The sequence below is a fragment of the Vigna unguiculata genome, chromosome 5, assembly GCF_037176805.1.
Source record: "Vigna unguiculata cultivar grain cowpea cultivar isolate G323 ecotype 2 chromosome 5, ASM3717680v1, whole genome shotgun sequence".
Lineage (NCBI taxonomy): Eukaryota > Viridiplantae > Streptophyta > Magnoliopsida > Fabales > Fabaceae > Vigna > Vigna unguiculata.
In genome coordinates, this window is record NC_140796.1 from 48,136,077 (window position 1) to 48,163,135 (window position 27,059).

Consider the following 27,059-nt stretch of genomic DNA (forward strand, 5'->3'; position numbering starts at 1 on the left):
GATTTTATTTTACAAAAGGTTTATCTTAGGGGTAAACACTTCGAGAGTTATGTACAATTAAATTCTCCATTTTAGTGAATTAAAACTATATGTTAATTCGTTAATGTCACTTATCCATAAATCAATGGATTAAAAGTATGTTTTAATTTATTGAAATAGAGTAGTCTTAAATTTATGGAAACTTATAAAAGTTTAATCTATTAAATACAAGTTTTAATAAATTAAAACTTTTTTGTGTAACTATTCATAATTATAAGTATTTTAATTAAGAAAAATAAAGTTAATTTAATGATAACATAAAGTATTTTAATTAAAGTTAATTTAGTGATAAAACTTTCTAATCAACTAAGTTTTCAACGGAATTAACCATATTTTACAGCTATATTAACCCAACTTTTTTCCCACCTAATATATACAAGGATTATTAAAATAATGTCACCCAAACCATTAAATGCTGAAATATTTATTAAATTCTTACGGCGTTAACGATGATTCTCAAAGTTAAATAATTTAACCAACTGTCCAATAGAATTAATCATAATTGAAAACCCTTTTAAACCATTATTTCCCCACACAACTGCAATGCATCAAATTTTAAATAATTTCATTTTCCTTCAAATTATTTGTTGTTAACCACTTACGAATTTTAGTCCGACAGTTGTCTGCCACGTAAGAGCGTACGTGTATCATGTCCCAATTATTTATATTTAAGGTTTCAAATATAAAACCAACATATTTATTGTCTCCACTAACACCCAGTGGCTATTACTTTCTTCCTCCATATGGATAACCAGATCAACCATCATGAACCAGTGAAAGTGTTAGAAGAATGCCAAGTTGCTCCACCACCCTCCCTTTCCTCAATCACCCTTCCCCTCACTTTCTTCGACATTCCATGGTTAGGTTCTCGCTCTGTTCATCGCATCTTCTTCTTTGAGTTTCCCCATCCCACAAATCATTTTATCCAAACAACACTTCCCATTCTCAAACACTCTCTTTCCCTCTCTCTCCAACACTTCTTCCCCTTTGCTTCCAATCTCATCGTTCCACCACAACTCCACCTCTCTCACATCCGTTACCTTCACGGCGACTCTCTCTCCTTCACCGTTGCAGAGTCCACCGCAGACTTCACTCTCCTTGCATCTCATTCTCCCCAAGACGTTCGAAACTGGCACCCTCTTATCCCCACCTTGCCTCCTCCACACGTTGATCAAGATGGCACACGTGTGTTCCCTCTCATGTCCATTCAAGTCACGATTTTTCCAAACTCTGGTTTCGCCATATGTCTCACCTTCAACCACATTGTTAGTGATGGAAAATCACTTCATCATTTCATCAAGTTTTGGGCTTCTCTTTGCAAAGCAAGAGGGGACTTGGATCCCTTTGAAACTTCGTTGTCTCTTCCTTCGTATGAGAGAGATAGACTTGAAGACCCTAACAGGCTTAATCTCCTTTACTCTCAAGTATTTCCAATTAGTGAACAGAAAAGAACCGCGTTCAATGGGTTCCCGTATCGTTTCACTGTCGTATTGAGTCGTGAACAAACAGAGAAACTGAAGAATTGGGTCACTCTTAAATTCGGCATCTACGCTTCTGAGGCATTTCACATATCAACCTTTGTTGTAACATGTTCCTTGATTTGGGTTTGCTTGGTTGGATCAGAGGAGAGCAAACAAGACTGTGATGAACTGCGCTACTTGTTCTTTGTAGCTGATTCACGTGATCGTCCTGAATTTTCGTTAACTTCAACGTACTTTGGGAATTGTCTGACTTCTTGCATGGTGGCATTGAAGAGGAGTGAGATAGTGGGAGAAAACGGAATCGTTGCTGCGGCAAAGGCTATTGAAAGGGAAATTAGAGATTTCAAGAGTGATGCTCTGAGAAAGGCTGAAAAGTTGATGTCAGACTTAAGAGAGTTAGTGAAAATACGTAAATCTGTGTTGGTTATTGCAGGTTCACCAAAATTGGATGTGTACCAGACTGATTTTGGTTGGGGAAAGCCTAAGAAATGTGAAGCAGCACATGTTGAATCGCCGGGATTGATTTCTCTTTCTGACTGTAGAGATGATAAAGGAGGAATTGAGGTTGGATTAGCACTTGACATGACTCAGATGAAGAAGTTCGGCAACATCTTAGAAATGAAACTCCTTAATATTGATAAATTCTGAGTCAACCATTCATGGGAAAGAAGCCTATATTTTTTTCATTTCCTGTTTCTGTCTGAGTAGTTTTTTCTCTCTCTTGTTCCAGTTTAGAGTGATGCGGTAATAGGTCTTGATAAGTTTAGCAATTAATTAGTTAGTAGTGTTGTTAAAAGAGGTTAAAACATATGTAGTTGCATTTGGGGGCCTTAATTAAATGTATGCTCTGAACTAAAAGTAAACGCATATATTTAATTAAGAGGTTATTTTGCAGAATGTTTAAAAAATCAGGCGAAATATAAAGTAAACAAGAATTTCCATTCATTGCTAATTTTCTGGATTTTTCTTGATATATTTTTAAAACATATTGATTTAGTATTCTTCATCAATATATTTATGATGAAAGATCTGATAAGACTAGATTAAGGGTATGTTCTTATGTACAGAAGGATTTGTGGGAGAGTGTGAAAATGAATTTGTGTGGATTTGAATGAATGAATATGTATGTGGATTTAAGTGAATTTAGATGGTAAAGTGAGTGAATTTGAAAATAAATTTTATGAAAGTTAGTTAAAGAGTTAATTGATGTGATAGATAAAATAAATTATAAAAATAGATAAAAATTATAAAGTTACCAAAATACCCTTGATGAAAAAAGAAAATAATTTTGTAATTTGATGTTATAAAAATAATTACAAATAATTAATACATATTAAAATTATATGAATTTTTAAAATAAAAAAGTTTACATTTTTATGAATGTGAAAAAAGTTATACAATTAAATTCTAAAAAAAGTTATACAAAAATTAATAATAGTAATTATTATATATATTATTATTTTTTAATAATATTTTAACTAATGTTAATTATTCTACATATTTATTTATAAATTTTATTATTATTAATTATTATATACTTAAAAATATTAATTATTTTATATATTAATTATGATATATTAATATATTAATTATTATAATTTTGACAATATTTTAATTATTATATATATAGGAATATATTTATAAAATGGTGATACATCCACTCAAATTTCTAAAGATAAAATTAAAAGATTATTTTCTGAATCACTTTTTCGTTCTCTTTTAAATTGGTACATATGAACATAATTTCACCGACAAATCCATCCTAACAAATCTGTTATAACAGTGCCATCAGCAAAAGCATACACATCGTAAATTTAAAAGCTTTTATATTTCTTTAACATTATTGTAAATACTACTTTGCCAAACATGTGGTTCCTATTCTATTTATGTATTAATAATTGCACGTCACATGTCGTTTTTGGTATGTCATTTCAACTTCAAAGCTTTCAAGATGATTGGAGGACAGAATGCGTTCTCTTCTCAATGTTTTATGTGCTTTTGGTGAACAGGATAAGAGAGATAACAAAGTTGATTTTTTTTCCTACAAAACATATCATCAATATCCGATCTTTTAATAATATTTTTTTTAAATCAAAACAACATACTTTAAATTTATATATTTAACTATTATTAGACTAAAAATAATATATTATTTAGTATAATGATAATTATAAAAAAAAATTAAACATATTTAAAAGATTGTATTTCCTTCCTTAAAATTTTTAAATTCTTCGATAATCAGAATTATAATTTTATATTATTTCTTTTTTTGTAAATAACCATATTGTTAGCAAAAACGTTAAAATGACTCCTTTAATTGAACAATTGAATTATTAGTATCATGATTTCATTTTCACAACTAACTTATCTTTTATCATTTTTAAGAAAAATGATTCTATTTTTTATTCTTCATCAGTATACTTTAAAAAAAAAGTTTAAGACTACAAAATAATTTATCATAATCTAATTAAAAATTGAGAGACGTAAATACTTAAAGAAAAAAAGCTACGATAATCAATTCACAATTAAAAATCGATTATGAAAAAACACACGGTACAATACATTTACTTCTATATTCATAAAACATGATTATACAAATACTCATGAGAGATAAAAAAAAATAATATTAATTATTAAAGTAATATTTCACTATTAAGTGAAGACTATAGATTTTTTTTCTTCAAAATTGAGAGAAAACAAATGAGAAATGAGAGTAGAAATAATGAGTATTTTTCTCTTCTGAAACAAATGAAAACAATTGAAAGTGACATATAAGAACAATATGTAAAAAACTAAAAAAACAATGAGAGACAAAATAAAAAATATATTAATAATTTTTTTTATTCTTTATTATATTTGATTTTGTATTTTTTATTTATTAACGTGTGTTTTATAAAAAAATAAAAAGATATTTAATTTAATTCTCATCAATTTTAAATTTGTTACATATAATTTTAAAAAAATTGAAATTTTTTGACTACACATAATTTAAAAAAAAATTAAAATTTTTGACGACAATATATAATTTTTAAAAAATTCAAAATTTCTGGCTACATAAAATTTAAAAAGAATTCAAAATTCTTTGGGAGGTCACCCCTTCTTCCCCCCTCCTAACATCCGTCCCTGCATAACATGGTATAATTTCTTTCAATTAAATAAAAGAGTCTGTATGTAATAAATCTTTATATAATTGAATTCATGCTTAAAATTTAATTTTTTATTAAAATTTGGAAATAAATTTAATAATTTTTTTTTTAATTTTACTTAAGTTTTTTTAATTCAAGTGATAAAATAAAATAATTAGTAAAAAAATATTAATCATGGGATAATATTTTAAAATTTGACTCTCTATATTTTAATTTTTTATTTAGATATATGAGATTGAAGTTATTTTGTAAAATATTAATTTTTTAAAATTTATATTTTGACATAACTCATTTAAAATTACTTTTTAGAGAGACGAAATTTATTTACATTAATATTTTATTTAATAATTTGATTTGAGTTGTACTTAAAATTTCTTTTCATCTAACTTTATATTTTAAAGATTTGTTTTTAAATAATTTAATTTAAAATAAAATAAAAATAGTGAAGCAATCTATAAATATAAAATAATAAAAAGATAAATGTTTAAATCATATTTTTCTATCAATTCAATTTAATTTTTATTGGTAAATGTTTAACCAATTGTATACAACTTTTGGGGGGTTTTCAACGTGAATTTTTTCATGATGTATAACCTCAAAGTTGTCTACAAGTTTGGTGTAATTGTTTTCTAAAAAATGTAATGAAGGATAAATTTGAAAATAAATAACGTAAACTGTGATTAAAATATTGTTAAGAAAAGTAAAATATCAATCTCCTATTTATTTTTATCTTTATTCTATAATCACATCATATGTCCATCAATTTATAAAACCATGAATGATAGATTCATTGTCTCCCATTAGCACCCAACAACTAGTACTTTGTTTCTCCGTCTAGATGCTACATATGGATAACCAAATTAACCATCACAAGCCAGTGAAGGTATTAGAAGAATGTCAAATTGCTCCACCACCCTCCCTTCCCTCAACCACCCTTCCCCTCACTTTCTTCGACCTTCCATGGTTTTGTTGTCGTGTCCCTATTCAACGCATCTTCTTCTATGAGTTTCCCCATCCTACACACCACTTCCTCCAAACAACACTTCCCATTCTCAAACACTCTCTTTCCCTCTCTCTCCAACACTTCTTCCCCTTTGCCTCCAATCTCATTGTTCCACCACAACCCCATCTTTCTCACATTCGTTACCTTCATGGAGATTCTCTCTCCTTCATCGTTGCAGAGTCCACCGCAGACTTCACTCTCCTTGCATCTCATTCTCCCCAAGACGTTCGAAACTGGCACCCTCTTATCCCCACCTTGCCTCCTCCACATGTTCACAAAGATGGCACACGTGTGTTCCCTCTCATGACCATTCAAGTCACGGTTTTCCCAAACTCTGGCTTCACCATCTGTCTCACCTTCAACCATGTTGTCGGCGACGGCAAATCACTTCATCATTTCATCAAGTTTTGGGCTTCTCTTTGCAAAGCAAGAGGGGACTTGGATCCCTCTGAAACCTCCATGTCTCTTCCTTCGCATGAGAGGACAAGAGTTAAAGACCCTAAAGGGCTTAAGCTCTTTTACTCTCAAGCATTTGCGATCATGGAACCCAAAATAACTGAGTTTACTGGGCTCCGGTATCGTTTCACGGTTGTATTGAGCCGTAAACATACTGAAAAACTGAAGAATTGGGTTTCCCTTAAACTCAGTGTCTACGATTCTGGGGCATTACACATATCAACCTTTGTTGTAACATGCTCTTTGATTTGGGTAAGCTTGGTTGGATCAGAGGAGAGCACACAAGACTCTGATAAACTGTGCTTCTTGATATTTGCAGCTGATTCACGTGATTGTCCTGAATTTTCGTTAACTTCAACGTACTTTGGGAATTGTGTGGCTACTTGCATGGTGGCAATGAAGAGGAGTGAGATAGTGGGAGAAAATGGGATCGTTGCTGCGGCAAAGGCTATTGAAAGGGAAATTAGAGATTTCAAGAGTGATGCTTTGAGAAAGTTTGAAAATTTGATTTCAGACTCTAGAGAGTTAGAGAAACTAGGTAAATCTGCGCTGATTATTGCAAGTTCGCCAAAATTTGGTGTGTACCAGTCTGATTTTGGTTGGGGAAAGCCAAAGAAATGTGAAGTAGCGCATGTTGAATCGTCAGCTTTTATGTCTCTTTCTGAATGTAGAGACGAAAAAGAAGGAATTGAGGTTGGATTGGCTCTTGAAAGGACGCAGATGAATAAGTTCAACAACAACTTAGAAAAAGAACTCCATAACATTAATAAATGCTGAGCGAACCATTCATGGGAACAGGAGCTTATATTTTTTTCACTTTCTGTTTCAGTCTGAGTATTCTCTTCTTTGTTGTTCCATTTTAGAGTCATGTGCTTGTAGTTCTTGTTAAGTTAGACCAATAATGACTTTGTACTGTTGTTAAAAGAAGTTAAAACACATGAATTTGAATAGGCAGCATTAGAAAAAAAAAATAGTTTTTAATTGTTAGTATAATTGAACTTGAGTCACTTGATTCATGAGAGGATCACCCATTTATCAACAAAATTCCTTTATTATAGATTTACAATTTAATTTTCTTAAACACTAGAATCTTGTTATGTAATATTTAAATAATTTAAATGCTTAATTTATTTTTTTATTAATTTATATAGATTGATATCTTAATTTTTAACTAATATCTTTAAAACCGATAAAACTGATTATTTTTAACACTAAACTTTATTTCTAATACGACCCGACTAAATTTTGAAGCTTAAGAAAAATTATTTTTTAACAAAATTTTATTAATAAATTTTTATAATATATACGTGGCAACACCTTAATCACTTAATATAAGATGAAAGAAATATTTAATGTATCTTAAAAAAATAAACTTTGTCAACTTTTATAAAAAAACTTTTAGTTAAAGTATCATAATACATTTCTTTAATACTATCGTAAGCACTACTTTGCCAAACATGTGGTTCCTATTCTATTTATGTATTAATTATTGCAAGTCATATGTCGTTTTTTGTATGTCATTTCATCGTCAAAGCTTGCAAGATAATTGGAGGACAGAATGCGTTCTCTTATCATCGTTTTATCTGTTTGTTTTATGTGTTTTTTGGCGAACATGGTGAGAGAGAGAGAGAGAAAACATAGTTGATTTTTTTTCCCACGCATAACACGATATAATTTTTTTCAACTAATTAAAAGAGTCTGTATGTAATAAATCATTATATAATTGAATTCATGCTTAAAAAATAATTTTTGATTAAAATTAAGATATAGCTTTAATAATATTTGTGTTTAATCAACAAAGATGAGTGCATGGTTTAACAAATACTTAAAAAGTTATTACAAAAAATCTTTTATTAATTATCAATTTTAAGGATAAAAGATAATTAGTTATTATAGTGACTAATTTATATAGTGACTATTGACTAATTTAGATATTAATTTATAAACTATAAATTATTGGTAACTAAAATAATTTTTAAATTGGTTTCTAAATTAGTCATTATAATGAATTGGTTTCTAAATTGATCACTGACATTAACTACAAAAAAAATTGGTCTCTAAATTTGCTTTATTATTGATCAATTTAGAGACCAATACTTTTAGTAGTTAAAACCTTAGTAGATAATATTAGTATTCTATTAATAAACTATAGTGACTAATTTAGGGATCAATATTTAGAAACTGTTTCAGTTACGAATAATTTTTAATTTATAAATTGGTAACTAAATTTGTCACTGTGGTGGCTTATTAGTTTTTATCACTAAAATTGGTTAGTAATAATAGATTTCCTTGCAATGAATAGAAGTATGCTTTAGAAATCAAACTCAATTATTTTATTGTTAAAAGCTTGAGTTATAAATAAGAAAAAACAGCTAATTGATTTTATTTTATACAATTTGTTACCTCTCCAGAAAATATCATTTTTCTTTCTTTGTATTCTTTTTAAGATTTTGACCGATTTACTCACCTATTGAAGTGCACCATAGTAGTCACTACAAGAAAATCTTTGATTAATTACTAATTTCAATGACAAAAAATAATTAGTCACTATAGTGACCAATTTATAAACTAAAAATTATTGGTAACTAAAATAGTTTCAAAAAGTTATGATTGGTCTCTAAATTGGTCACTAACATTAGCTACCTAGGTTTTGTCTACCAAAAAAATTGGTCTCTAAATTAGTCTCTAATTAGAAAATTGGTTTCTAAATTGGTCTTTAAGCATATTTTTTGGTCATAAAATTTGTCACTATTTGATAGTTTTCATGTAGTGAGTCTTGGTATAAAATACTCTACAAACCTAGTTGGTTAAAATATTCATTAGATTAAGTTCACCTTTTTATCTCTTTTTGAGTCGTTTAAAAAAATCGTGCATGTATGTGATGTTATCTAATCAAATGAGACTCAAAAGGGTTCAAGATGAACCTCTTTATTTTTTTTTTGTAATCAAGTAATCAAATTATTTATCTAACTTGAGATATGAGCTTAATTCTAGATAATGAAAGGTAGCTTAATATTTGGTATTTTTATGAACTATCTTATATGAGTATTGAAATTTTTTTTGTTGAATGTTTAAAGTGTGATTGGTGTTGAATATTGATTAGATGAGTTAGACAAGTTTGTCAATTGACTCATTAGAAGACTCAATAAATGATGCTAAGTAATGCATATTAATAAGGCTCAATTAGTCCCATCTCCAAAAAGACTACAAAATATTCTAAGATACATTTATTGAGGCAAAAATTCATATATTAATGGTAATTATGATAAATCTCAGTAGTTTGATTACGTCTTGATATTTCTTTATACCAAATATTTATAGAATGTTTGGTATCCCCATTATTATTTATTCAAGGTAAATTGTTATTTTATTGAAATTCGTTAATATTACATTACATGTTATGTCACATGGATCCAAAGCGTAAAAGATCATATAAATACATCTAGGATTTTCAAGGAATACACACACTCTCATATACTCATACTCACTATGATCAAATGTCTTAATTCTCTTACTAACTTGAGCATCAGAGAGTCTTAGTCTTTTGCAGGTGGATCTTTCCCTTTTGAGTAACAAGGTATTTGATTCTAGTCATCGGGAGCATTCAAGTCACCACTTGGATCTTGCCACTTGTACAAAGGTCAACGCTCCAAATTTGGTAAGAACTTTTGTCACCCACCGTGGTGCTCAAGTAAAACATTTTCCTTCCTCCCTAATTTATATTATCTCTACGCGATACCATCACATTTTGAAATCGTCTCATTCATACTACCACGAGCTTTTATGGTGAAAATTTTGCAATTTCCTTAAATAAAATGTTATCTTGACATTCCTTTTCTCTACATTTGATTATGATATAATGGTTTATTGAACATTGACGAAGAAAAATCTTCCTTGTACTTTGACAACATCTATCATAAATGCTACAAATAACAGTGGGTCTAGGTAAAACTTTATCGTGCTTCCACATTTTATATGTTCCTCATAGATAGTCATGATCATGTTGGTGTTCCCAATTCATATGACAATAAATTACTATTTAAATTATAGTTTGGGACACGTTGTGATGAGGTTGCTTTTAAGATTATTTGGTTTCTTACTAGAACTGAGCCAAAGGCTTTTTATATACATAGAAATGTCACTCATTTCATTAATATCTTTCACAAGCCCTTAGAAATTAATGAGTGCAAGAAACATCTTATTACGAAAAAAAAGAGAATGCAATGTGATAGAATTTTATGCAATTCACGTGTCACAGTAAAACGTGGGGCAACCACTTTCCACATTTTATTATTTTGCTTTCACTTGTCATCATTGATATGGTAGAATTTTAAGGTTAAATCAGTTACCTTTTTAAAATAAATTACTTTTTGTTATTTAAAAGCTCAAATACTATTTTATATGGGTTTTTTGTTGTTGGATTTGGCCCCTCGAGGACGGATCTCGACTTGCCTCTTTTCCAAACAATGGAAGGGTCATCAAGCTTAATAATACCACACATGAAAGTCATTTGAAAATCATCTCAAAGGCACAAGCTTGGATGGAAAGTCATTTGAGAACCATCTGAAAGGCATAAACTCATATGGAAAGTCATTCGAGAACTATCTCAAAGGTACAAGCTCAGATGAAAGGTCATTTGAGAATTATCTAAAGGCAAGCATAAGCTTGGATGAAAGTTTGACTCTTGAGAGCCTAATACTCCAACTCGGAGACGAGGCTTTGATAAAACTTACAATGATGATAACTTACATATCGGTCTCAACCATGACGACGACCAAATTTTCGATACATGAGGATGTTATGCACAAGGTACGAGAAGAAACTCAAAAGTACGAGTGGTATTTTTTGTCGGAGTATCAGTGTCATGACTAAGGATATTTCATCAAATCAAAGAAAAAAACATGAATTTCTATGAAGAAAATTTTGTAAAGGGTCAAAGGAAAATTCTGGCTAGAAAAGACAAGGTTCTTAAGTTTATCCATCGTGACTTACCTCTCTTTCTTAGGAGTCTACTTTGTAAACTTTCAACATTATTTCTCTTTAGAAAAATTTCTATACACCACACAAATGGAGTAGAAAGAGATCACACTTCACCTTATCATGGTGAAAGGGTGACTATGTCCCATCATCCTACAAGAGCAGAGCTTGAAATGAACAACTGTAGGGATACACCCTCCAGATGAGGCAGTTGGCATGACCATAATCGCAACAACGGAGGAGGAGTTGTCTGTCTTCAAGCCTGATGGCAATGAATAGGAGTGAGATAATGGGAGAAAATGGGATTGTTGTTGTGACAAATGCTATTGAAACGGAAATTAGAGATTTCAAGAGTGATGCTTTGAGAAAGGCTGAAATTTTGATGACAAACTTTAGAGAGTTAGTGAAAATACATAAATTTGTGTTGCCTATTGTAGGTTCACAAAAATTGGGTGTGTACCAAACTGATTTTGGTTGGGGAAAGCCTAAAAATTGTGAAGCAGCACACATTGAATCATCAAGGTTGATTTCTCTTTCCGACCGTAGAGACAAAAAGGAGGAATTAAGATTGGAATGGCTCTTGAAAGGACTCATATGAATAAGTTTACCAACATATGTAGTTTCATTTGGAGGCCTTAAATGTATGTTCCAAATTAAAAGTAAACAGATATATTCATTTAAAAAATTATTTAAAAGTATAGTTCTCTTTCTCTATGCTACTTTGTTAAAGTATATTTTCCTTCATCAAAACATTCATCACTAAAAGCATAATTTTATAAGTAAATAATATAGAAAAGAAACATCTTTGTCACCTTCTGAAGGGTCTTTCCTCTCTATAAGTAAGTAAAGAGAAGAGAGATATGATTCAAAAAGACCTAAAAAAATGTCACCTACGAGAATTAGGGGAAAGTCACATAAAGAAATAATCTTAGTCTTAATCCTAATTTATTAGGATCAGGGGAAATCTCTTAACATGAGTGTGACTCGTACATGAAAAAAAAGATTAAAAATTAAAATACGAGATCAAAGTCTTACGTTTGATAAAATTCAAAAACACCAAAGAAGATTGAAGCAGGCTTATTAAGATAACTAAAATCATCTTTTATAACTTTAATTCAATGCCTCTTGATTGATTTGGGGAAAAGGAGAAGGTGAATTTGAGTGAATTAGAAGGTAAAGTTTATGTTATTTACTTTAAAGGATTGGGAGGTGAAAGTAAGTGGATTTAGAAATAAAGTTTTTTTTAAAGTTTGTGAGTGATTTGATTTATGTGATGAGTTAAAAATTAAGTTTACTGGAAAGAAAAACAAGATTATCAAATTTTCCTTGATGTTGAAAGTAATCTAATATTCTATTTGGATGAGTTATATTTATTTTTTAAAAATATTTAATGAATAAATTAGAAAAAAATAATTATTTTAATAAAAGTATAATAAAATACTGTATATTTACATATTGATGTTTTTTTTTTGTAAACAATTTAACATTTGGGTATTAATTATTGTTGTAAACATTATTTTGAAACTCATACTTTTACACTGCTATCATAATTATACAATATTATTAGTGATGATTTACGTCATTAATTTATATAAATTCAGAGAACATGCACGTGAATAGACTTGAATTAAGAAAATAAAAAATATAATGAAGGACATTACGGTAATCTTACATAAATCACAAATCTTTACATATAAGAAAGGATAGAAAAAATATAGAATCTCTCAATTCATTTTTTTTTTCTCTCAATCCTTACAAATGAACACTTCGATCACCCTAAACATTCCTGTGAATAATAAATAGCCTCAAATAAACATAGTCTTAACGAAACTAGATTCAATAATAGTTTTTTTGGTTAAATTAATCTTTTGGTCATTGTATTTGTCAAGTAGTGTCAAATTGGTCCTCTAATTTTTCTTTGTCTCAATTTAGTCCTTTTTTAAAAAAAAAGATTCAATTTGGTCATTGTCGTCAATTTTGACCAAATGGTGTTAAAGTCAACGTCACGTGTCAATTTGTGGTTTTTTGGATTTTTTTAATTCTTTTACACATGTCACTTCAAAATTGTGTCACATGTCAACATGATTCAATTTGGTTCCTATATTTGTTTTTAGTTTCAATTTAGTCCAAATTTTTGTAAAATGAAGCAATATTGCTCCTCCTTAAATTGAGACTCAACTTACTTTTTGTATAAATCTTATGATGATATTCTTACTAAAATTGACATTTTTATTAAATATCTGTATAAATATTTTTAAACAAACTTTTTGTTTTTAGTTTTATTATTAAACAAAGTTAAACATCAAACCTAATTTCAATAATTAACCATTTTGTCGTCATATATAAAGGAATCAAGTGTACCGTATTATACAAATTTAACGAAGATAAAAAATTAAATAACCTGTCACGCATAAATTTAAGAACTAAATTTCAAATTTAAAACAAAACTAAAGCTTAAAGTTTCGTATAGCATTTAAAGTTAATTTAAAAATATTTCTAGAAATATTTAATAAAAATGTTAATTTTAGTAAAAATATCACCATAAGATTTGTACAAAAAGTATATTGAGTCTCAATTTAAGGAGAGACAATATTGCTCCATTTTTACAAAAATTGAGATTAAATTGAAACTAAAAACAAATATAGAAACCAAATTGAATCATTTTGACACATGATACAACTATGAAATGACATGTATAAAAAATAAAATAAAAATTCAAAAAAAATAAAAATTCAAAAAAATTACAAATTAACACGTAACATTTACATCAACATCGTTTAGCTAAACTAAAAAATCAATTTAACATTACTTAACAAATACAAATTAACAAATACAAAGATCGTAGGAATAATTTAACCTACTTTTTATTCTTCTTTTAAGACTATTGTATAACACTACTTTGGCAAACATGTGGTTCCTATTGTGTTTATGCATTAATAGGTCACATGTGGTTTGGTGTATGTCATTTCAACGTAAAAGCCTATAAGATGATTGGAGGACAAAATTATTTCAGTCATCAATGTTTTGTGTGTTTTTGGTGCATGTGATGATGAATAGGTTAAGAGAAAGACAGAGAGAGAAAATATACATGATTGTTTTTAAAATATGATTTTAATTATAAATTAAATTTTGAAATTAAAATTAATCCGAATTTCAAATTTTAATATATTTTGATTTTAAATTTAAAAAATTAATTGATATAATATTTTTTAACCTAAATTCAATAAATTTTTTTAATCAATTAAATGTATTTTAAGATGACGTTTAAATTTTTAATAACATTTTGACATTTTCAGTTCAAATATCAACATAAAATATCATTTAATGAATTCAAGAAATTTAACTTAAGTTAAAAAACTATATTTATTTACTCTAAAAATTTGAAACGGAGATATGTTAAAATTTGACACAAAGACTAATTTGAAACTTCTCATCCAAATTTAAAAGTTAAAAACATATTTAATTTATTTTTATACAATATAATATAATTTTCTTTAATTGATTAAAGAGTTAGTATGTAATTAATAAATATTCATATAATTGAATACATGCTTAAAAAATAATTTTTGATTAAAATTATGACACAACTTTAATAATTTCGTGTGTTTAATCAACAAATTTTATAATAAAGATCAGTACCATAAATTTGTGTTTTTTAATAGAAACATCATAAGATATATTCGGCTATTTTACGGTTATAGGTTAATTTAACTCATTTTTGTAAAAAATAGGTTACTTAACTAAAATTTTATAAAAATGATGTTGAGTCATGACGACTTCTAAGATAAATTTATCACGCATTCGCACAATTTTATAAATTTAAAAAGAGTTAAAGTCAACATGATACTTAACCATTTTTTCGTATTTAAAATAAAACACAAAATTGAAGTTGCCATGATGGAAAATGACTAACGTATAAAAAGATATAAAGAAGTCGTTAGATATCATGATAACGAATTCAACTTTTTAAAAATTTCTAAAAAATCGACCCATGCATGAAGATTTTACCTTAGGAGTCGTCAAAACTCAATACGACTTATTTGATCTTTGTAAATTTTTAGTTAACTAACCATTTTTTGTAAAAAATGGGTTAAGTTAACCCAAAATTGTAAAGTGATCGATATAGTTTGTATTTAAAAGATTGTGTGTATTTTCTTTTACTTTTATTTATCAATTTTAGTATGGATTCTGTAAGGGATGGCAACAGAACGGAGTGTGGACGAGTTTCGTTATCTCATACATATTCTTGTAGAAAAATTTCATCTCCATCCCTATACCCAAATCTAACGAGTATCGAACTTTTGTCTCATCCCCATCGGATAACGGGTATAATCTTGTACTCATACCTGTACTCATTTTTTTACTACTTCAATATTAAGTTTGATTAGTTTTTATAAAATAATAAAAAATTATAGTTAGAGAAACATAATATTATCAAATATTCAATATTAGGAGGATGATTGTTGCTTCGATATTAAATATTTTGAAATAAATTATAATTATTTACATTTTAGATTAGAATACCATATAAAATCTAATGAGAACCAAAACATTTATTAAATTTGCAAACATTAATGAAACATAGTTGATAAAATTAAAAAATATTTAAAAAATATATATAAAAAAGGAAAACAAATATTCAAATTAAAATATATTTTATATGTTTGTTTATTTCAATTTTTTAACCTTTAATGAATAGTTTTTATACGCTAATAAAAGTTATAATACATCACTTGATCAAAATGACGCAAAAAACAAATAATAAACATAATAACAAAATTTTGACATAGATCTTGTATCTTTTGAACTCCAATATATATTGGATGGTGATAAAAAAATATTCATGACAATTACATTAAATTTTTATATTGTAGAAAATAAAAGTTATTTATATAATTATAATGAAAAAATTACAGTATGATTGATAAGAGTTAGAAAATAAAAAATAATTAGATAAATATATCGAAATGTTACATGATGAAAATAAACAACAAATAAAAATATTAAAAAATTAACAAATGTGTGTCTTAGAAACAATTTGAGAGACTTTTGAAATAAATCGTACAAAGAAAAATAAATGTATAATTAAGGGTATGATAAGATGAAAAATATTTTAGAAATCTAAATTTTTTTTTCAAATATCAACAAATATACTCAATGGATGAGAAATAACGAAAATTATTTTAGCGAAACAAAAGAATTCTTCAAATAAAATAAGAATGAATAATAATAAGTAAATAATTTTTTTTATATTACCTAGTAAATGAAAGGTTTTTGTTATTAAACACTTAAATTGAAAGTACTAAACATTCTCATCTGAAAGGAAAATATATAAATAAAAATATTAAAAAATAATAGAAATATTCAAATGTGAGACATAAAAAATATATCATTTAACACAATTACATAAAGGTTATGATAAGATAAAAAATATATTGGAGATGCGAATGAGTTTTATGACAAACCAAATAATTAAAAGAAATAAAAATTTGAAATTATATATATATATATATATATATATATATAAACACACACACATATATATATATATATATGAGTTATTTAATTAATTGTGAATACTTTTATAATTTAAATGAGGATGAAGATATGGCGGAGACGGGTATTATGGTGGGAATATGTAATGTACATCCCCATACCTATCTTCATACCCAATTGAAAAAGTCGAGAATTCTTCATACCCATACTCATCCCCAGTCAAGAATTCTCTGTCAAAACGGGGACGAGTTTATTTGTCATATCTTCTGCTTGAGTTAATTTATTTGGTGACTGTACTATTTAGATGAAACGAAACAAAGTATTTATTTTTAACTAAAAGTTAAACATATTAAAGAATTTACCGTTCAATTTATTTCTAAAATATATTTATCTATAAAATTAAAACGGTTAAATATTTTTTTTAATTTTAAAATTCAAAAGTTTTTCATATATAAATTTTGGTATCCTTTTACAATTTCACGTTGCCAATTTTCATAACGAGCATATATATTGGTGTGAAATATTTATTTATTATAATTATAACTATTTTTTATTTGAAAAATCTAATTATCATATTTGATAAAGTATGAATATCTATGACAAATTAATTTTATGATGTTAACTGTGATAGAATTTCTGGAAACGAAAATTCTGACTCATAAAATATTAAAAAATTACTTTTATTGAATGTCTATAGAAATTTACTAACATATCACAAAATTTGCCATAAATTGTGGAAGATTTACTTTGGCTTAAATACCTTTTTGTCCTCATTTTCGTAGTGTTTGTTGCGGATAGTCCTCATTTTGACAGAATGTTTAAAATGATTCTCATTTTTACCGAATGTTTAAAATGATTCTCATTCTCGCAATTCGTGTTTTATTTGGTCCTTTTCTGTAACGTCGTTTGAATCATTAACGGAACATTGTACAGGTGGCACAATTTGTATTATGTATTAGGGTGTGTTACGTGTACTGTACATGTGTGGTAATTAGATATTTGGGGATAAAAAAGTGAGCTAGGATTTTGGTAAGGAATGTTTGGGCAGATGGTGAGTTTTGGCAATCTTGTTCCTCCATTCCCAATTGGTTGGTGTTGCTACAATCTTCTTCTACCTGCAATCCCATTATATAGGTATGTTACGGTCTCAATCTTCTTCCTTTACCTCTGGTTGTAATCGTTGGAGACAACCGTGTTGTATCACTTCGTGCACTGTTGGTGGTTTAACGAGAAATGGATTAACCCCGATTTGTAGTTGCGGAGAGATAGCAGCTTTGAGGATGACAAGAACTCCAAAGAATATTGGTAGAAAATTTTGGGTACAATCTGTTTTTATTTTTGTGTTAATAATAAATTTGTTTTAATTTTTGGTTTATTGATTTACAGAGTGGTGGTTCCAATAATGTGGACTGCAACTTTTTCAAATGGTGGTGTTGATGAAAAGGATGTCATCATCATGACACAAATGAGGCAAATTAATGATTTAGAGAAGTCATTGAAGGTTGTTGAGAAGAGGCTGCAATTAGTGATATGGTTCACTTGTGTTATTGTATTATTTGTACTGTTATTGTGTGTAATCTTTTAAAGTCCAATTTGTTTTGTACTATTGTTAAATGAAGAAATGAATTAGTTTGATTATGTTGATATTAGTCCCAACATGTTCAAAATGACATCTTAATCTGAACATTGAAGTAAGTGATAAAGCTTGGTAAAAATTAAATTGATCTAAGTCTGGAAGAAGTTAAATTCATAACATTAATTCATCCTCATCAAAATGCACTACATCAATGTTTGGCAAAAGTGGAATTGAACGAAGTTTAAGGAAAGTCAAAATGCAGTACATCAATAATGAATTCTACATCAGAAATTACAACAAATAACTAAGACGTTTGTAGCTGCTATCATGGCCTCCTCGTACTCTGTAATTTCATCCTAAACTGCTGAGATGGTTCTTCTGGTGTTGGTAGTGGTGCTGCTTGACTCTCCACTTCATTCCTTGGTGGTTGAGTTGTAGTCTGTCAAGGACCTTAGGGCAGATGTTTCCTTCAAAAGTTGTAATCTTTTTTTCTCTTGGTGGCCCCACCTTTCCGTTAAATAAACTCTGATTTTCTCAAACATGGTGATTATGGGTTTGCATCAGGTATTTGTACAGTAGAGATACCTTGGAGGTATAGCAAATAAAGGTATCTGTAAGCAGCAATATTTAACTCTTTAATTGTTAACATCACTCTTTCCCAAACTGCTGGGTGTGTGCTCCTAGTAACTAGGGATGGCAACGGGGCGGGGCGGGGACGGGTTTCGCTATCCCATACCCATCCCCGCATAAAAAATTCATCCCCATCCCCATACCCAAACCCAACGGGTATCAAACTTTTTTCCCAGCCCCATCCCCACCGGGTAACGGGTATAATCTCGTACCCATACCCGTACCCGTGTTCTAACTACTTCAATATTAATTTTTATAAAAGAAAAAAAATTACGGTAAAGAAAACATAATATTATGAAATATTCAATATTAGGAGGATTTTCTTCGATGCCAAATACCTTAAAATAAATTATAATTGTTTACATTTTATATTAGAATACCAAATAAAATTTCATGTGAACCAAAACATTTGTTAAATTTGCAAACTACAACATTGATGAACTTAGTTGATAAAATTAAAAAATATTTCAAAAAAATATAAAAGGAAAACAAATATTTAAATTAAAATATATTTTAAATGTTTGTTTACTTCAATTTTTTAAATTCTAATGAATATCTTTTTTATGCACTAATAAAAGTTATAATATATCACTTGATCAAAATGACACAAAGAATAAATAATAAACATAATAATAAAAGGAAAACAAATATTCAAATTAAAATATATTTTAAATGTTTGTTTACTTCAATTTTTTAAATTATAATGAATCTCTTTTTTATACACTAATAAAAGTTATAATACATCACTTGATCAAAATGACACAAAGAACAAATAATAAACATAATAATAAAATTTTGACATAGATTTTGTATCTTTTGAACTTCAATATATGTTGGATAGTGACAAAAAAATATTCATAGCAATTACATTAAATTTTTATATTGTAGTAAATAAAAGTTATTTATACAATTAAAGTGGAAAAAATTACAGTATGATTAATAGTGAGTTATAAAATAACAAATAATTAGATAGAATATATCGAAATATTATTCTACATGATGAAAATAAACAATAAATAAAAATATTAAAAGACTAACAAATGTGTGTTTTAGAAATAATTTGAGAGACTATCGAAAGAAATCGCACAAAGGAAATCAAATGTATAATTAAGGTATGATAAAATGAAAAATACCTTACAGAACTAATTATTAAATTATGTTTGAAGTGGTTAAAATTAAATAGAAATATCATTAGTGACCAAAAAATTTGTCATTAAATTACATATAAATTAGTAATTAAATTGGTCACTAAATCAAGTACAGATTCGATCATTGAATCGGTCACTAATTTAGTCATTGATTCAGACAATAAATCAACTACTACCACCAATGACGAAAAATAGTGACTGATATGGGTTACTGACTAAATCAGTCACCATTTCATGTTTTTCTTGTAGTGAATTATCATATACTATTCCTAAATATCATTTTATATATATATATATATATATATATATATATATATATATATATATATATAATTTTAACCACTTCAAACAGAATTTAAAGTGAAAAAATTACATTATGATTAATAATGAGTTATAAAATAAAAAATAATTAGATAGAATATATCGAAATATTATTCTACATGATGAAAATAAAAAAAATAAATAAAAATATTAAAAAACTAACAAATGTGTGTTTTAGAAATAATTTGAGAGACTATCGAAAAAAATCACACAAAGGAAATCAAATGTATAACTAAGGTATGATAAGACGAAAAATGTCTTAGAGAATTAAGAAAACTTTTCAAATATTAACATATAATTAATGGTTGAAAAATAACGAAAATTATTTTAATGAAACAAAAGAGTTCTTCAAATTAAACAAAAATTAATAATAATAATAAGTAAAGAATTTTTTTTATATTATCTTAAATTGAGAGTATAAACATTCTCATGTGAAAGAAAAATTTATAATAAATAAAAATATTAAAAAATAATATAAATATTCAAATGTGAGGCATAATTTTTTTTTAATTAACATACATCATTTTAACATAATTACATAAAGGTTATGATAAGATAAAAAATATATTGGAGATGAGAATGAGTTTCATGACAAATGAAATAATTAAAAGAAATAAAAAATAGAAAAAAAAAAAAAATATATATATATATAGGGGTTACTTGATTAATTGTGAATATTTTAATAATTTAAACGAGAATGGAGATATGGCGGGGACGGGTATTATGGCGGGTATATGTACATCCCCATACCCATCCCCATACCCAACTGAAAAAGTCGGGGATTCCTCATACCCATACCCATACCCAGTCAATGCGGGGATTCCCCGTCAAAACGGGGACGGGTTCGGTCAATACCCACGGGGACGGGTTTATTTGCCATCTCTACTAGTAACCTTCCACATGAGTATCTTTCATTTTTGGTCAGAGAATCTTTTTCTGAAATTTGCATACAAATGCCTCATGCAAAACCTGTGCTCAACAATGGACAATAGGTCCTGAATGACAGGCACTAATTCATGTGCAATGATAAGATTATTAGTACTTCCAACATTAAACAAAAATTAATAAATTGAACATATATTAAACATACTTTTTGTTGGTCAGACATAAAGGTCATTGTCCCACACACGTCAATACCTCCAAGATCACCAATAAGCAATTCCAAGAACCATGTCCAAGATTTTTTGTTTTCAACTTCCACAACAACATACACTAAGGGTAGTAACTAATCATTAGCATCTCTACCCACAGCACTCAACAACTCACCTCCATATTTTCCTTTTAAAAAACAATCAATTACAAATAAAATAATGGGGACCATTACACCAACACCGACAACCGACAAACAAACCAACTAAAATGATAACCCACTGAACCCCACCTACAGACACAAACTACACAACATCATGAAAGTAATTTAGAAACCATGCAGCAAAACATTACAACAATCGAAAGACAAACAAACCCCAAAATAGAATTACGAAAACCCTAACCCACGAACAAATACAACCCAGAACACCTTAAACCCACTTACCTCGTTGATGATGATTAACTGGAAAATTGAAATGAAGAGCGCAACTGCAATCCAATGATGAAATAACAAGTATTAGCTGTTTCCTCTGCAAATTCGAGCTCAAGAAAGACGAAGATGAAGAAATTTCCCTAATTGCAAAATTTCCCCTAAATTGAAAAAATTAACGTTAATTAACCATATGTACAGTACACGTAACACACCCTAATACAAATCATGCCACCTGTACAATGTTCCGTTAATGATTTAAACGACGTTACAGAAAATGGCCAAATAAAACACGAATTGCGAGAATGAGGATCATTTTAAACATTCTGTGAAAATGATGACCATTTTAAACATTATGTCAAATGAGGACCATCCGCACTAAACACTACGAAAATGAGGACCAAAAAGGTATTTAAGCCATTTACTTTTTATTTTTTCCTAACTACTTTTTAACTTTATTGGGATGAGAAAATCATTAGATTTTTTTTCCTAGACTCTATTACTACTTTTAGCGAAAACTAAATTATTGTCATGTTTTTTTTTCTATTTTTGCATGTCATTTGTTGCTGGAATTCTATTTTTTATTCTTAGTAATATTTTTATTTCTATTTTTATTTTTATTTTTATATTTATTTATAATATTTATAATAAATTATTTCATTAAAAATTTCTAATTCTTTATACATTTCTGTGAATATAAATTTACAAAATATATTTAATTTAATATTTAAAAATTAATTTTTATTTTATTTTATTTTATTTTCCTAACTTATTAGACATAAAAAAATATTATATAAATTATTTTAACCATAAAAATATATATTTATCAAAATTAATTTTACAAAAAAGAAATCATAATTATAATATTTTATTATGATAATTTTTTTATTACTATAATTACAATATATTTAAATTATCTTATTTATTATAATTAATTTTTAAAATTTTCACTCTCAATGAATTTATATATATTAAATTAAACATATGTTTTAAATTAATATTGACATAAATTTATAAAAAATTATATTTTTTTAATAAAATAATTTATTATAAATAAATATACAAATCTATAAAAAAAATGTCGCTAAGAATTTATTTATGAAAAAAATAGAATTTTAACCGCAAATAACTTATACAAATTAAAGAAAAAATATGATGAAAATTTAGTCTTTCGTAAAAAGATATTGTACTTGAATGGTAAACAATAATTGGTTTGGAAAATAATTTTCTTAATGGTATGCTTATATCAATAAAATTTAAAAGTAGTCTTTACAAGGAAAAAGTCTTTATTTTTTTCAAAAAAATAAATGTATCATTAACTTTAGCTTTTTGATAATTACATTCTCTCCTAAATAATAGAGTTCAATATTATTTAAACCAATAATACATGACGGAAAGCGAGTAAAATTAGGTGCACATAAATAACCGAAAGCACAATGGTATTATGAAAGGACAATGATACTTTTAAATCAAATTATAAAAATAAAGTAGGACAAACCACCAACATCTAACCACCGTCTCTATCTCATCACCGTTATTGTTCCAACTCTGAAACATTTCGAAGTGGCGAATCTTGACCAAAAATTTTAGAAGGCCAAAATAATATAATTTTTTTATCAATAAATTAGATTATTAGTATAATGTTTCAAAAAATAATTCTTTAAACTAAACAATTGAATTATTAGATTAGATTATTAGTATAGTGTTTCAAAATATATGAAAAAGTGGAATGTATCTGTTTTCATCTTCACAAATAGCTTCCCTTTAATCATTTAAAAATAAATAAATCTATTTTTTTTATTTTCCATCTATATAAATTTTTTTTTTCAAAATAATATTAGAATATAATTTTTTCTTATATATTCATAAAAAATAAATTTGCAAAAGACTTGTAAGATAAAAAAATCATGTTAATAACTCTTAAACTAATGTTTTATTATTAGGTAAGACGATAGAAAATTATACTTATTTTTAAAGAAAGAAAGAAAATAAATAAGAAATCAGAAAAAAGAAATGAGTTTGTGTTTAATTTATTTTTCTTCAAAAACAAAAAAAAAACATATGAAAATGAGAGATGAATACAATTTATGAAAAATTAGAAAGACAAAAAGGAAGAAATAAAAAATATATTAATAAATATTTGGTTTAATTATTTTTTTTGTTTCTTTATTTGTCCAGAAATGTCATGTTGGTTGTCTAATTTTTTTTAGTCTCAATTTGAGAATTGAAACGCTTAATAAGGATGTTTTGTTTTGTTTTGTTTGTGCAATTAATATAATCAAAATGTTAATTTTGATGAAAAATCTTTTGATTCGTTTCAAAAAAATTTAATAAAAATAACCAAATTGCATCAACTTTTTCAAAAATCTAAACCAAAATTGAAACTAAAAAAAAAAAACTAGATGACCAACTTTGTTAAGATTAAAGGTTGTGTTTTATAAAAAATAAAAATAAAAATTCACACAATTTAATTTTCATTAATTTCTAAAATATACTACATATAATTTTAAAAAAATAAAAATTTAAAAGATATATATAATTTAAAATAATTTCAAAAATATAAATATAATTTAAAAAAAAATCAAAAATATACATATAATTTTAAAAAAAATTCAAAAATATTGGGGGCTATGACCCTCCCTCCGGACAACACTTTCATCCATTCTGCCATTCTCCTCCATCGCCGGTGGCAGATTCTTGACCATCACTGCCCAACCATAAATACCAACTGAAAAATGTTATGATCTTAAGAGTTTTTCGATTTTCTTTCTTATTTTTACTTTTTAATTGGATATAAAAAATAAAGATTCATATAATAAAAAATAAATATTTTGCATTAGTAGATATTAAATATTAATTATTAAAAATTAATTTAAAATGTATGAGTTTGTGTCTAATTCATCCTATTACATTTGATAATACAATTGATATATATGAATTTATCGGAAAAAATGAACGGTATTTATTTTTTGTTCTTTTTGTGTTTTACCGAATCTCAATTTTAATCTTATCAAATAATTTGTGATTATCATTCTGGTCACTAATCACTTACCTTCTCCTCGTACATACTAAGGGTCGTGTCAATATTTATTTCGAAATTAAATTTTGTAACGGTTCATCTTGGTTTGTCATCATCAACCACAACCGTAAAGTCTATTATCAACACCCAGCATTCGGAGCTCGCTTCAAGACACTTGAGCTCGTTGTAGATTCTCTGGCATGAAGTGGGAAGAGAATCATTGTTTCTGATATACGTTTGATTGGACCGGGCTTGCGTTGTGAGTCAAAATGGTGCACAATCGTTTTTAACAATAGTACTACATGAAATGGGGATGGCAAGATTGAGCATTTTTGGGAATATCAATTCAATGTCATTCGGATAGGAAACTATTTTCTTACACTGGATACACCATTTCACAATTATTTTTAAAAATAATTTAGTAATTAAAAAGATTAATTTTTTATATTTGTGGAAGGAGAGATCGAAGAGTAAAATAATAAATTGTTGGTTCTGAAAATAATACAACTCCACGTAATAGTGATATAGATATATCCATTAGGGATGTAACATCCTAGTCTTCTTTCACATATCTTTTAACAATCTTAATAATATTGTTTGAATATTTTTACATTATTCAATTACACGTTTATTCTTTATTTTATTTTATTTTTTAACCAATTGTAAACAATTTTTGGGGTTTTCAACGTGAATTTTTTTTCATGCTGTATAATCTCAAAGTTGTCTACAAGTTTTGGTGTAATTGTTTTCTAAAAAATGTAATAAAGTGTAAATTTCTAATTAAGTAAGAAAAGTAAAATATCAATCTCCCGTATATTTTTCTTTTTATTCTATAATCACATGACATGTTCATAAATTTATAATTATCATTCGAGTTTCAACTATAAAAACCATGAATGATAGGTTCATTGTTTCCCATCAACACCCAACAGCTATTACTTTGTTTCTCTATCCATCTACATGTTATATATGGATAACCTTATTAACCATCATGAGGCATTGAAGGTGTTAGAAGAATGCCAAGTTGCTCCACCACCCTCCCTTCCCTCAACCACCCTTCCCCTCACTTTCTTCGACCTTCCATGGTTGTGTTGTAAGAACCCTGTTCAACGCATCTTCTTCTATGAGTTCCCACACCCCACACACCACTTCCTCCAAACAACACTTCCCATTCTCAAACACTCTCTTTCACTCTCCCTCCAACACTTCTTCCCCTTTGTCTCCAATCTCATCGTTCCAACACAACCTCATCTTTCTCACATTCGTTACCTTCGTGGCGACTCTCTCCCCTTCATCGTTGCAGAGTCCACCGCAGACTTCACTCTCCTCACATCTCATTACACGTATCAACCTTTGTTGTAACATGCTCCTTGATTTGGGTTTGCTTAGTTGGATCAGAGGAGAACAAACAAGACTCTGATAAACTGTGCTACTTGATGATTCTGGTTGATTCACGTGATAGTCCTGAATTTTCGTTAACTTCAACGTACTTTGGGAATTGTCTGACTTCTTGCATGGTGGCGATGAAGAGAAGTGAGATAGTGGGAGAAAATGGGATCGTTACTGCAGCAAAGACTATTGAAAGGGAAATTAGAGATTTCAAGAGTGCATTGAGAAAGGCTGAAAATTTGATGTCAGACTTTAAAGAGTTGGAGAAACTAGGTAAATCTGTGTTGGTTATTACAAGTTCGCCAAAATTGGGTGTGTACCAAACTGATTTTGGTTGGGGAAAGCCTAAGAAATGTGAAGCGGCGCATGTTGAATCTTCAAAATTTATGTCTCTTTCTGACTGTAGAGACGAAAAAGAAGGAATTGAGGTTGGATTAGCTCTTGAAAGAACTCAGATGAATAAGTTCAGCAACATCTTAAAAAAGGAACTTCATAATATTAATAAATTCTGAGTGAACTATTCATGGGGACAGAAGCCTATATTTTTTCATTTCTTTTCTGTGAGTAGTTACATTTATTGTTCTTTATATTAGGAGAACGCCTTTATTGTTTTTATTTTCTTTTTTTTTCTGCTACTCTAACATGACTGAGACTCGAACATGGAGAAAAACATAATATTAAATGATAAAATATGAGAAAAGTCTTACATTTAATAAAAATCAAAAACACGAAAGTTAAGATTACGAATTGGTATAATCTTTCTATGATATCTTGGTAACGAAGTTCCAAGTAGGTGTATTTAGATACCTAAACTCGTCTTTTATAACTTTAATTCAACGCCTGACCTATGATGGAAACA

General features: G+C 27.7%; 1 protein-coding gene and 2 pseudogenes across 1 annotated transcript; all 3 read left to right on the forward strand.

The window, feature by feature from the left end:
- The first annotated feature begins 738 nt into the window (after positions 1 to 738).
- On the forward strand, positions 739 to 2,472 carry LOC114184191 (coumaroyl-CoA:anthocyanidin 3-O-glucoside-6''-O-coumaroyltransferase 1 pseudogene; annotated as a pseudogene).
- Positions 2,473 to 5,453: 2,981 nt separating this feature from the next.
- Positions 5,454 to 7,027, forward strand: LOC114183848 (coumaroyl-CoA:anthocyanidin 3-O-glucoside-6''-O-coumaroyltransferase 1 pseudogene; annotated as a pseudogene).
- Positions 7,028 to 11,367: 4,340 nt separating this feature from the next.
- LOC114184723 (coumaroyl-CoA:anthocyanidin 3-O-glucoside-6''-O-coumaroyltransferase 1-like) lies at positions 11,368 to 26,859 on the forward strand. The gene is made up of 2 exons (XM_028072033.2): positions 11,368 to 11,644; positions 25,940 to 26,859. Exons 1-2 carry the CDS (start codon positions 11,368 to 11,370, stop codon positions 26,710 to 26,712), a joined length of 1,050 nt encoding a protein of 349 aa, XP_027927834.1. The 3' UTR covers positions 26,713 to 26,859.
- Positions 26,860 to 27,059: the final 200 nt, after the last annotated feature.